Source organism: Phoca vitulina, unplaced genomic scaffold (assembly GCF_004348235.1).
Source record: "Phoca vitulina isolate PV1807 unplaced genomic scaffold, GSC_HSeal_1.0 scaffold9, whole genome shotgun sequence".
NCBI lineage: Eukaryota > Metazoa > Chordata > Mammalia > Carnivora > Phocidae > Phoca > Phoca vitulina.
This window is the reverse complement of record NW_022589712.1, coordinates 35,954,178-35,968,157: the sequence shown is the minus strand read 5'-3', so window position 1 is coordinate 35,968,157 and position 13,980 is coordinate 35,954,178. Positions and strand designations below refer to the sequence as shown.

Sequence of the window (13,980 nt, the reverse complement as noted above, 5' to 3'; positions counted from 1 at the left end):
TAATCTCTACATCCAGTGTGAGGCTTGAACTCACAACCCCAAGATCAAGAGTCACATGCTCCATACCAACTGACCCAGCCAGGCGCCCCCTCCCCAAATCTACCCCCCAGCTGCTTAGAGCAGAAGAAAATGATTGATCATACCTTTTCTTATCTTGTCCGTGACCCCTCTCCATTTTTGTTCTTTAGTGCAAGTTTCATTAAGTTATTTTTGTAAATTATTTCCAGGTAAGACAACAACCCAGGAATAGGTTTTGTGGAAAGGTTTTTCCTTTTAAAAATTGGGGTTGGTTATAGGGTAAGAATTACTGTGGGGATTGATAACTTTTAAGCCAAAAGTGTTGCATATTTTAGCTAAATGTTTCAGATTACTTGATAATATGAGTTCAGCTATTCAAAAAACAATTAAAAACAAATACTAGTGTAGCCTTCAAAGTAATTCTGGCATTTAACTTTTATAAAGGTTAATCATTGGAGTTTTACACATTGTATTTTTTTAAAACTATTTATTAAATTTTCCTTTCCTAGCAATAGCCTCTTTATTTGCAGGTCCACCCCAAACTGTTCCTACAAGATCTTTTTCAGTCTGTAATGCTTCCTCTAAACAAAGCTCTTTGCCTGAAGAAACAGATCTTTTCAAAGCTCTAATTACTTCCGGTGGCCCTCTGATAAACTGCTTTAGCCACTCTTGTGCCTCTCCCAGACATGCAGTTTCATCTGAAGACTGCAAGACCTCTTCAACCATTCCTATGTTTAAAGCTTTTTTTGAATCCAGTTTGAGGGCCCCACTTAACACTTTGAGAGCCTGCCTACTGCCAATGATGTCAACTAGTCGGGTAGTACCGCCCCAGCTTGGTATTATACCCATCTCTTTGTGGACAAATCTGATCTCACTGTCGGCAGTCATTAATCTGCAAAAGAGAAAAGAAAAAACTTCATCTTAACTAAGTATATGTGCTTTAGTCATAAAGTACTACTCATTATCTAATCTGAAATCTCCATAGATCTTTATAGGTAGATTTGTTACATTAAAACCTGAAAGTTCAAAGAATCTGGCTAAGTATACAATTCAGTTTACTACACAGTCCTTAATATTTGCCTTTGAAAACAATATCAGCATTTTTATTGTGCTTGTTTATCCTTTGCTTTGGCAAATAATTTAGTTTTTATTTTATGTTTATTTCTAGAAGCCCAAATTATCTTTCTAAAGTGAGTAGTGGCCTAATTAGAAAATCTGGATTGAGTGAAAATATGGGAGTAGGAAATGTTAGGGTCATACTGTAGAGAAAAAAAAAAAACGCATAGTAAAGTTAAAGTCAATAGTTGTCAGGAAAAAATTGGTTCGTAACCCAGCATCTATACAGTCTTCAAGCAAATACTTACTAAGCTCTACCTATGCCAGGTTGTCTAGGTGTGGGACTACAGGAATGACCAAAATAAAACCCTGAGCTCAGTTGACATTCCTGATAGGAGAAAAAGACACTGAACAATATAGGACCAGTGGTGATAAGTGCTATAGAAAAAATGGGGGGGTGCCTGGGTGGCTCAGTCGTTAAGCGTCTGCCTTCGGCTCAGGTCATAATCCCAGGGTCCTGGGATCGAGCCCCGCATCGGGCTCCCTGCTCAGCGGGAAGCCTGCTTCTCCCTCTCCCACTCCCCCTGCTTGTGTTCCCTCTCTCGCTGTCTCTGTCAAATAAATAAAATCTTTAAAAAAAAAGAAAAAAAGAAAATGGGGCATGGGACTAGAGAATGAGGAGATGTGTGTTGGGGGTATTAACTAATGTTAACTAGTCCTCAGAACAAGCATATGAGGAGGTATAGTAATTCGCCATTTTACAGAGGGAAACTGAAGCCACAGAGACTAAATAAATCGCTCACTCAAGGCCATGCCACTATGGCAGAGCCAGAACTTAAACCCAGGAAGGTTAGCTTATTATGCGTGCTCCCCTCACAGTACACCTAACAGCGAGACTAGGACGGAAACTGGGATGCCATTAAGAAAGCGGACAGTGGCATGGGTTGGACTAACAATAATGATTGCCTATAGCAGGGATGCATTTTTCCAAAGCAAGGTTTTTATGAGTAGGGTGATTAAGAAGCAAAGTGGAACAAGAAAGGGGAGTGTTAACATAAATCAGTGGACATAGTAAAAGGCTTCATATTTGCCAGTTAAATATCCATTACACCATTAACAGAATGCACAAAGCTATCCTGTGTAGGAAATACTGCCTATGAATTTTATTTTGACTGCATGAGCTTTCACTGTTAAAACCTCTAATTTGGAACAAAGGTCATGTCTGAATTTTAATTTTTTTAAGAAAAAATGTAGCTGTCAAACTACTCACTGTGCAAAAGAAGGCCTTATGTTAGTTCTGCTTTCCAAAGTGTAAATGCTCAGCTGCAGGTGTTTTGGTTCTATTAGCACCAAGAACAACAGACTCTTAGTCTTTGACTCTTTAATCAGGAAAAATATTCCAGTAAATTCTCACAAAAGCCTATTTATTAACCCACTGGGAAAGAGAACTTTCTCTTCACAGCTGTGAACTCCTACAAGGGAAAATCTGCCTCAATTATGAACAATTGCTTTTAGAGGCAAATAGCCATGAAAATAGTAGTTTTCAATAAATTTAAGCGGGAAGGAAGAAAGAACAAATCTCCTAAGAATCGAATCTAGCCCAAAATTGTGAGAGGAGTACTGCCTTGTTATAATAAACAGAAAACAATGTCAAAAATTAAAGTGGAATAGAAATTACAGAAATGTCCAATAGTCTTGGAGATAGGAATACCGTTAATACTGAAAACAATTCTATAAAACTTTTCACAGCATAAATTGAGTGTGTCACAGTTCTAAATTATACCCTAGAATCGACAGCTGATGTTGGCTCAGAGCTATGCCTACAATACAGAAAAGGATATGTCAGAAATACATTCACTTAGAATCTGCTGAACATTTAAAAGCTGGTTAAAGCCCAAGATGTGGGGACAGTGTAGATGAGCTTATGACAACAAAAGTTATTATCTATGTAAGCACACTGATATTTGGAATTCTCTGCTTCTAGAGAAGAATATTTCTATACCATGTATTTTTTTTCCTCTGCCATATTTTACAAGGTCAAGTATGCTTTTTGGAATCATCTTTTACAACTCTAACATATCTTGAGGAAATCTTTGTAAAAACTACCTGTTGTGATCAAACTCTGACATCCATTTTTTACATATCATCCCTAAGGTGTGTTTATGTACTGATACACGTTTAATATACATTAGCAAATACTACCGAAAAATTTATTAATGACAAAAGAACACAAGGTAGTTTACTCTAACAATGAGAGAAATATGGAACATTCAGATGGTAACCTTTCACAAAACTCTATTAATCTAAAAATTAAAATTTAAATATAAAATTTTAAATGTTGATAACCATAATCTACAAAGAAAATGTCCAACATCCAAAAATAGAAACAGCTTCCTGATAGACCTTCCAGGATTACACACTAATTACTTCTAGAATTTAGATGCAGGTGTACCACCTGTAATGTAATTTATTGCAAGTGGTTATACAGAAAACTGGAAGACCTAAATCTTAAAATTCTGAAGATTTAACAGCAAACTCAATTTATAAAATATTAAACTTCCCTTATTTTGACAAGTAAAAGAATTACAAGTATCTTCTCCTTATCAGTATAATTATTATTGGCAATGTTTGAAATCTGTGACACCTTGGTAGACAGGGGATGAGGAAATTAATCAAGTATCGATACACTCCTCATTACTGTGTGGATGCAACAGTAAACTACCCGTAGTAAGAAAAAGTATCACCTTCGACAGGTGTTGCAAAGTCAGTGATGATACCTCAAAGGACTGTTCGGTGTGCTAGTACTTTCTAATAAGTTAGCTATAAGTTGCAGGTCTTTGAACAAATGTATTCAAGAAAAACTTTTTAAAGATTTTAAATGTTAGAGCATGCTCATGCAAGCGGGGGGAGGGGCAAAGGCAGAGGGAGAGAGAGAGAGAGAGAATCTCAAGCGGACTCCCTGATGAGCGTGGAGCCTGAGGCCGGACTTGATCTTACAACCTGGGGATCATGACCTGAGCCGAAACCAAGAGTCGGACTCTCAACCGACTGAGCCACTGAGGTGCCCCCAAGAAAAACAATTTTAAAACAATTATCATGTTTTGCTTAAAAAGTAAATATTTTAGTAAAAGTTAGAAAAGGTTTTTTGGGGTGGCTCAGTCGTTAGGCGTCTGCGTTCGGCTCGGGTCATGAGCCCCGCATCGGGCTCCCTGCTCGGCGGGAAGCCTGCTTCTCCCTCTCCCACTCCCCCTGCTTGTGTTCCCTCTCTCGCTGTGTCTCTCTCTGTCAAACAAATAAAATCTTAAAAAAAAAAAGTTTTTAAAATTTTTTATTTTTAAGTAAAAGTACTTTTAGTGAACTTGGTTAATAAAGAATTGAGAAACCAATAATTATGTTGGGAGACATACTATAAATAAGACAGACTTGAACCGGACTGCCTGGCTCTGCCGCTGGGCTGGCTGCGCACCACATCCAGGAAAATACAGCAAAGAAAAAGACACACGGTATAAAGGGGATGAGGAAGATTAAACTACTTAACATCCCTGGGCTTCAGTATGCTTGTTTATAAAATAGATGTAATAGACTGATGCCACAGAATTATGAATATTAAATGAGTTAAAATATGAAAGGTGCTTAGAATATATTTGCCACAATTTGTTTAAGTAGAAGGAATCTTAGAGGGTTGCATCTGTGTATGTTTAAGAAAAAAAAGTCTGTGATATCTGCCTCAGCCACATCCACAGTAGAGCACAGTATTATACTTTTATTTGGAATATAAAAGTTGTATACATTTTGTAGCCTCACAGTGCCTAACACCCATTAAACTATGTATACTAGCTTGTATGAAGTTGGTTGCATTGATAGGTGGGTCACTACAAGTAACAGTGGTGTTTCTGCTAGGAAAGTAGTATAAAGTTATTTCCTGGACTGGGGCATGTGAGTGGCTCAGTCGTTGGGCGTCTGCCTAAAAAGTTGTTTCCTGGACTAAAATGACTTGATCCTTAAAGTACTGAAAGTAAAAGAACTATACTTACACTGGGAGCCCAATAAATGATGGTATACTATCCTTCCTCAATATCTGTTAACAGAGACTACAGAATATATACAATTCTTATTTACAGGTAAAGGTAGAAATAATACCGTGTTCTATAGATAAGGCTGAAACAAAAGATCCCAAGTTGATTTAATAAAAAAAAAAAAACAGACATATATCTAAGATTAACTTAAGGAATATTATGTAATATAAGTACAAGCATAAATATTTTTAAATTTTAAAGAAAGCATTCATGTTATGTTACAAATTAAGTAATACACTGTCATAAACCTAAAGTTTGGAATCGATTTAAATAAATTTTAGTCTACGGCCAGAAACTGCTAGTCCTTTTACAGTACATGTTAAGAGCCAAAGATGACAAAACAAATTGTGGTGACATGAGGAAATATGTTATATAAAAAGTATATAATTAGCAAGAGCACCTCTGATCACAAACAATGCTTTTAAATCATGCTCGAACATTAGCACTGACTTGTTTGCACATGTACTTTCCTGGCACCTTCTCCCTGCTTTCTACGTGACATCGCACCCCACGACAAATTATGAAAAAGAGAAGGCAAGAACCGACAGATTCTCTCCATAATCTCCCCATAATCTACTCTGAGAGTAGATTTCCTACTCTTAAGTGATTGGCCTCATGAGGCTCCATTTATTCTATACAGAGACTGCCTGAGTAAGGAAGTAGATGGTTGAATGAGTGAACTTTTGTATTTGTGTATGGAAGGGGGTGATGGTAGAATGAGGGAAGAGCAGATGGGAAAATGTTTTGGGATACCAACTCTGATTTTAATATTCAGTTAGTAAGCCTGCTCAGAGGTGAATTTTTTTGATATTAGAGGATCTAAAGTAAGAATTTCCACATAATATGGTGGTAACTGCAAAACAAGCCAACATAGGCAATGTGATTGCTTTCCTGAGGTGGACATCTCATATTCAGAGAACAGGCACTACCATATCAGAAATGAAATTTGCTTTTTAATTACTCTGAGATCTGGGATATGTGTGTGTGTGTGTGTGTGTGTCTGTGTCTATGTGTGCGCACACACAAGCATGCACATTTGTCTGTGCAAGTGTATGTTTTATATATAGATATTCTGCATTTTATTTATAAATAAAGTTCATATTTTAAGAAAAGGGCTACCTACAGTAGCTCCCTTGGGATAAGCATGCTTACAGCTCCCTTTCTTTGCAATATACCTTGGACTAATGGGTAGCAGCTGGAAACGCTAATACCTGGGGCTCAAGGTTATTATTCAGATTCATGAAAACAGTGTTAAAGAATGGAAACAAATTAGACAGGCAGACTCTAAATTGCATAGTTGAGAATTTTATTTCATACGGCTGATGGGAGGAATAAAAATGTGTTTTTCATCCTGTGTATAAAGAGCTAAATCCTTGATCTTCCAAAGAAAAACAGGAAAAGAAAATGCAAACAATTCACACACACACACCCCAATGAACATGAAAATTTATACGTTACCAAAAACCTTAAAAATGCAAATTAAAATTTAATTTTTGGTTATCAAAATTAGAAAAGCGGCTTTAAAAGATTATACTCATTAAAAGACAGGATGCTATCAAATAGATACCCATCTACTGCTGGTATTAATATAAAGTGGCAGAATCTTTCCTGAAGGATAACTTGGCATTATGTATGAAAAACTTTGAACATTTTCATATCCTTTGATTAAGTACTTGAACTACTTACAAGATTTATTCTAAAGAAATAATCAGAAATGTAGTAAAGTCTTATATAAGGTAGTTATCCACAGCATTAATCATAATACAGAAAAACTGGAAACAACCAAAGGAGGATACTTTAGTACATCCATACTGATGGAATATTTTATGCTTATTAAATTCATGTTTTCAAGTATATTTAAATATACTGCAAAACTGCTTTCCTTTCTGGGATCTCCAGAGATCAATCCACTTCCAAACTTTTTCAGATTGTTGGCAGAATTAAGTTCCATGCGATTTTACAACTGAGGTCCCTGTTTCTGTGCTGGCTTTCAACTGGGGGGTTGTCATCTTCTAAAGGCCACCTGCATTCCTTAGTTTGAGGTCCCTTTCTCCATCCCGGAAGCCTCACGCCTCTAATCTCTCTCACTTCCCATTCTGCCTCATGTCTTTATTTCTTAAAGGCTCATGTGATTAGATTGGGTCCACCCAGATAATCCAGGATGATCTCCCCGTTTTCAACTTCAGAACCTTAATTACACTGGCAAGATCCCTTTTGCCAAAAGTTAATACAGTTGACCCTTGAACAACATGGGCGTTAGGGGCACTGACCCCATGCATAGGGGGTTCCCCCCAACATAGCTGATTAACACATATTTTGTATATGTATTATATACTATATTTTTACAAGAAAGTAAGCTAGAGACAAGAAAATATTTAGAAAACCGTAAGGAAGAGTAAATACATTTACAGTACTGTAAAAAGTCCGGGGATAAGTAGACCCATGTAGTATAAACCTGTGCTGTTCCAGGGTCAACTTATAACAAGTTCTGAGGAAGAACAGAATGTGAGCAGACATCTTTGGGGGGCCATTGTTCTGTCTACCAGATCACCTAAAAGCATAATGGAAGTACCTAGGCTTGATTTTCCTTTCATTCCACGGTGCTGTCAATTTTCCTGCACTACAGCAGCTAGCTCCCACTACCACCATCACCCCCCTTTCACCTTTCACCTTCTAGATAACTCCTGGCTAACTATTCAAGGATTCTTTTTGTTCTATTGTTTTAGTTGTTAGTAAGTAAAGACTTCATGGGGAAAACAATCTCCATTAGGAAGAAAAAATGAGTATTTGCTGGAACTATAGCATTATTACTCTTAGGTAAATGTTAAAAGCACTCTTAACACCTGTTGAGGAATCCAGATTTCGTTAAGTGTAGACCCTAGACCTGCATAGTTCCAGAACCCCAAACAAGACAGAATATAAAGGCATGATTGGTCCCTTGCTGTGCTGTTACTTTTAAGAATAACACGGGTATAGAAATCTAATTAAGGCCTGACTGAATGTGAAAAAAGGTATGTATCATAGTTGGTGGAATTAATGTATTCTGCTAAGAACTTTCCTAATTACAAAATATTTCAAATACCCAGAAAATAACATACTCACATACCCACTACCCAGATTTTACAAATGTTAATATTTTGCCACATTTATTTCTGAACTCTATTCTCATTCCTTTTCCTTCTCTTCCTGACTTCTTTCTCTCTCCAGTGGCAGCTAATATCCTGAAGTTAGTGAGAATCATTTCCATGCATGATTTAACTTTTAATAAATATTCTATAATCAAATAGTAAACTTCTGCATGAAGTAATAATATTTCAGTTTTATGTCCAGTATCACAAAAGACAGTGTACCCTGACTGCCAACACTGGTCTTAAATTGTTCCATATTTGGCAGGTAAATTTCTATATTGAAAATGAATTCATCAGACTATCATAGTATGATGACATGAACCATTAAGATAATTCAATTAACCCTGTCTACTCTGATTTATCACTTCCACTGTTGAAGGACCTTTAGGGTTATTTCCTGGTTTTGGCTATTATGAATGGTGCCACTATGAACATTCTAGGACCTGTTTGTAGATGAACATCTGTATGCATTTCTATTGGATTTATACTATATTAGGGTTTTTTTTAATTAATTAAATTCAATTTAGTTAACATATAATGTGTTATTAGTTTCAGGAGTAGAATTTAGTGATTCATCTGTTGCATATAATACCCAGTGTGCATTACATCAAGTGCTCTCCTTAATGCCCATCACCCAATTACCCCAAATTACCCCATCCGCATACACCCCTCCCCTTTAGCAACCCTCAGTTTTTTTCCTAGAGCTAAGAGTCTCTTATAATTTGCCTCCCTCTTTGTTTTTATCTTATTTTATTTTTCCTTCCCTTCCTCTATGTTCATCTGTTTTGTTTCTTAAGTTCCACATATGAGTAAAATCATATGGTATTTGTCTTTCTTGGACTGACTTATTTCGCTTAGCATAATATCCTCTAGTTCCATCCACATCATTGCAAATGGCAAGATTTCATTCTTTTTGATGGTTCGGTAATATTCCATTATATATATCATATATATATGATATATATATATATATATGTATATACATACACACACATATACATACCACCTCCCACATCTTCTTTATCCATTCATCTGTCGATGGACATCCAGGCTCTTTCCATATTTTGGCTATTGTGGACATTACTCCTCTAAACACTGGGGTGTATCTGCCCCTTCAAATCACTTTGTATATCCCTTGGAGAAATACCAAGTAATACAATTGCTGGGTCGCAGGGTAGTTCTACTTTTAACATTTTGAGGAACCTCCATAATGTTTTCTAGAGTGGCTGCACAGCTTGCATTCCCACCAGCAGTGCAAGAGAAGGTTTCCCTTTCTCTGCAACCTCACTAACACCTGTTGTTTCCTGACTTGTTAATTTTAGCCATTATGACTGGTGTGAGGTGGTATCTCATTGTGGTTTTGATTTGTATTTCCCTGATGCCAAGTGATGTGGAGCATTTTTTCATATGTCTGTTGGCCATTTGGATGTCTTCTTTGCAGAAATGTCTGTTCATGTCTTCTGCCCATTTCTTGACTGGATTTTTTGTTTTTTGGGTGTGGGGTTTGATAAGTTCTTTATAGATCTTGGATACTAGCCCTTTAACTAATGTGTCATTTGTGAATATCTTCTCCCATTCCTTATAGTTTTATTGTTTCCTTTGCTGTGCAAAAGCTTTTTACCTAGATGAAGTCCCAATAGTTCATTTTTGCTTTTGTTTCCCTTGCCTTTGGAGACGTGTCTAGCAAGAAGTTGCTGCAGCTGAGGTCAAAGAGGTTGCTGTCTGTGTTCTCAAGGATTTTGATGGATTCCTGTCTCACATTTAGGTCTTTCATCCATTTTGAATTTATTTTTGTGTATGGTCTAAGAAAGTGGTCCAGTTTCATTCTTCTGCATGTGGCTGTCCAATTTTCCCAATACCATTTGTTGAAGAGACTGTTCTTTTCCCATTGGATATCCTTTCCTGCTTTGTCGAAGATTAGTTAACCATAGAGCTGAGGGTCCATTTCTGGGTTCTCTATTCTGTTCCATTGATCTATGTGTCTGTTTTTGTGCCAGTACCATACTGTCTTGATGAATACAGTCTGAAGTCCAGAACTGTGATGCCTCCTGCTTTCTATTATAGTTTTTTGTAGGTTACAAGGTCCAACAAAAGACTCACTAGTTTAAAATCAAGATTTCAGTAGGGCTGCATTCCTTTCTGGAGGCTCCAGGGGAGTCCATTTCCCTACCTTTTCCAGTTTCTAAAGCCTGACCACAATTCTTGGCCCATGGCCACACTCCTCCATCTTCAAAGCCTGCACTGATGGGTTACATTCTTCTCATACTCATCAATTCTGATCTTGCTTCTATCACTAACCCTCCTTTTCTGACTCTGAACTTTTCAGTGTCCCTTTATAGCATTTTAGGACCCTTGTGCTTACACTGGGTCTACCCACCAGGATAATCCCCCTGTTCTAAAGTCAGCTGAGTAGCAACCTTACATCCATATGCAACCTAATTCCCCCTTGCCATATAACGTAACATGTTCACAGGTTCTAGGGCTTGGAAGGCCATTTTCTGTCAACCACAGACACATAGGAATAGAATTACTGTGTCTTAGGGTATGTGACATTCTACGTTAGTAGATACTGGGCATTTTCCACTGTACCAACTTACACGCCCATTAGTACTTTCTGAAAGCTGCAGTTGCTTCACACCCTTGCTAAAACTTGATATATTCTATCTTTTTCATCTTAGCTTTTCTTGTGGGAGTGTAATAAAAAGGTGTGATTTTAATTCCCATTTCCTTAATGGCTAATGAAATTCAGTGCTTTTTAACTTTTTTTTTTTTTTTTGGCCATTCAGATATCCTCTGAAAAGTTAGAGTTTTCTGCCCCTTTATTTTAACTGGGTTGTCTGTCTTATTGCTTTGAAGGAGTTCTTTATATATTCTAACTATGTCTTTCGTCAGATATAAATATTGAGATAATCTTCTCTCCCTCTGCAAGTTGAATTTTCATTCTTTTAGTTATGTTTTTGATAGAAGTTATTAATGTTAATATAGTCTAATTTATCAATCTTTTTCTTTATGGTTAGTGATTATTGTGTCCTGTTTTAGAAATCTTTGACTATTTTAAGACCACAAAGATATTCTCCTGTTTTCTTTCAGACAGCTTCACTGTTTTACCTTTCACTTTTATATCTGCAATTCATCTTGAATGGATTTTACACATTTACATACACTTACTAAAGAGCCCATTCTTTCCTAATGCACTAACAGTGTCACATTTGTCTTAGATTAAATAACCATATATTTTGGATCTGTTTCTGAACTCTACTGGTCAGTTTTTCTACCCTTGTATGTATAAAAAGCATCTGTTTAAATTAGTTTTATAACAGGTTTGCTATCTGGTAGTATAAGCCTTCTAACATTGTTCTTTGTGACTTCCTTAGTTCTTGGTACTCTGCATTTCCATATGAATTTTGAGACTGTTCACTCACACACACACACACACACACACACACACACACACACCAACTTGCTGTGATTTTCATTGGCACTACCTTGACTCTGGATTATTCTGGGGGAGAGGTCAATCTTTACAATAATTGAGTCTTTTATTCCATGGACATGGTATATTTCTATTTCACCATTTATTTAGGCATTCTTTAATTTCTCTCAGTATTGTTTTCCAGCTTTCAATGTAAAATTCTGACATACCTTTTGATTTGTTCCTAGGTGTTAGGTTTTTTTTTTTCCTAATGCTGCTCTGAATGGTATTGTTTTTTAAATTTTGTTATTTATTTGTTTGCTGCTGGCATATAGAAATGCTATTGACTTTTATTAACCTCGCAGCCAGCAAACTTACAAAATTCACTTATTAATTCTAAAAGATTAGCTATGTATATTCTTTTGGATCACAATGATGTCATATGTGAATAATAAGATTTCTTATAATCCAATCCTTGTAACTTCTTTAATCTTGCCTTACTGAACTGTCTAGGATATCTAGTATAATTATGACCAGAAGTGGTGATAGTACTCTCCTTGTTCCTGATGTCAGAGGGAAAGCTTTCACTATTTTTATCATTATGAGATGTTTGCTGTAGGATTTTTGTAAATGTTCTTTATTAGACTAAGAAAGTTCCTTCCTAGTGTCTTAAGAGTTTCTATCATGAATGGATGTTGAATTTTGTCAAACGCTTTTTCTGCATCTATCAGCTTGTAATGATCTGTCTCCCTTTTTTGTTAATATGGTATATTACACTAATTGGTTTGCTAATGTTAAACCAACCTTGAATTTCTGGAGTAAGCCCCTCGTAAGTCATGACATCTTATCATTAAATTAAATTTGTTAATATTTTGTTAAGGATTTTTACATTTATGTTTATGGGATTGGTCTATAATTTGCTTTCTTAAAATGTCATTTCTAGATTTTGGAATAAACATTAAAGGAGCTGGGAAGTATAACTTCCTTTTCTATTCAATAAATGTGTATGTAAGATTGATGTTATTTCTTTCTTAAATGCTTGGAAAACTTCACTGATAAATCTGCTAAGTTTTAAAAACTAAAATTTCAAGGGTTGGTCTAGAAGATTGCTGCCAATTGATTCCTAATCTTTACACACATCCTCTCCCAAATTACAAAATTAACAAGGGGTGAAAGAAAGCCACACCAACAGGATTACTCAGAGACAGAGAATACTGCATCCTTGAAATTATCTTTAAGTACAGAAATAAACACCAAATTAAAAAATGATTTCCTGCTGCTATTGCAAGCCAATGGGCACAAAGTGATAACGAGGAGGTTTAACACATCCATGTAAAACTGGATAGGGAATGGAAGACTTTGAGGAAGTACAGTTAAAATCCAGGTAAAACAGGACAGGGAAATGGAAGACTTTGAAGAAGTACAGTTAAAATCCATGTGAAACAGGACAGGGAAAGGGAAGACTTTGAGGAGGTACAGTTAAAATCACCCCCAGAATGAGAAAATCTAACACTAACTATGTTCTAAAAAATTGAGTACAATTTGGGGATTTGGTAGTCCACAGCATGGGCTATAGAAAAGGAGCTTGAAAATGAATAAGGCTAAAATTGATAGTTTGAATAAGCACAGCTTCTGAAAAAAGACCCAGATAAGTAGAGAAGGGGTGATTCCCTCTGAGAAATAAAAGAAAAAATTAGAGGGGAAGAATAAGGATTCTGTAGAAACAAAAGAGATACAAGCCATGCTAGCTCCTCTCCCATTTCCTAATGCATCCATTCAAAAACTAAACTGTGAGAAGTTGACACTCTCAAATTAGGAATTCTAGCCACAAAATACTCAGAAATAGAAAATATCAAGCTAATTCTATAAAAAGCTACTGTAAGAATAAAGCAGAATATGTAAATTCAAACATTTCTGCTGATGAAAAGCACCTCCCTCCCCATGTAAAACCATGAAATAGAAGAAAAACTGGTAATGACCACTCCAAAATGCATTCAATATCTTCAAATAGCATAATTTATATGAAAAAGAAAAATACTGAATCAGAAATTTAAATGCTTTTTTTTTGAGACAGCACGCTGGTGTGAGATGGTGGGGGGGCACAGGGGGAAGGAATCTTAAGTAGGCCCCATGCCCAGCACAGAGCCCCATGCGGGGCTCAATCTCACAACCCTGAGATCATGACCTGAGCGGAAATCAAAAGTCGGACACTTAAACGACTGAGCCACCCAGGCGCCCCTTGAATCAGAAATTTAAAGATCAGGAGTAGAAATCATCCCCCCCACACACC

General features: G+C 36.5%; 1 protein-coding gene across 4 annotated transcripts in view; it reads right to left on the bottom strand.

Moving 5' to 3' along the window:
• Nucleotides 1–18: 18 nt before the first annotated feature.
• Nucleotides 19–13,980, bottom strand: part of ECHDC1 (ethylmalonyl-CoA decarboxylase 1) — a 55,668-nt gene continuing 41,706 nt past the window's right edge. For all 4 annotated transcript variants that reach the window (XM_032407914.1, XM_032407911.1, XM_032407910.1 and 1 more), the window contains one exon: nt 19–910. In XM_032407914.1, the coding sequence (XP_032263805.1) occupies nt 502–910 (409 nt within the window). In that variant the 3' untranslated portion in view covers nt 19–501. The remainder of the gene's footprint in view (nt 911–13,980) is intronic.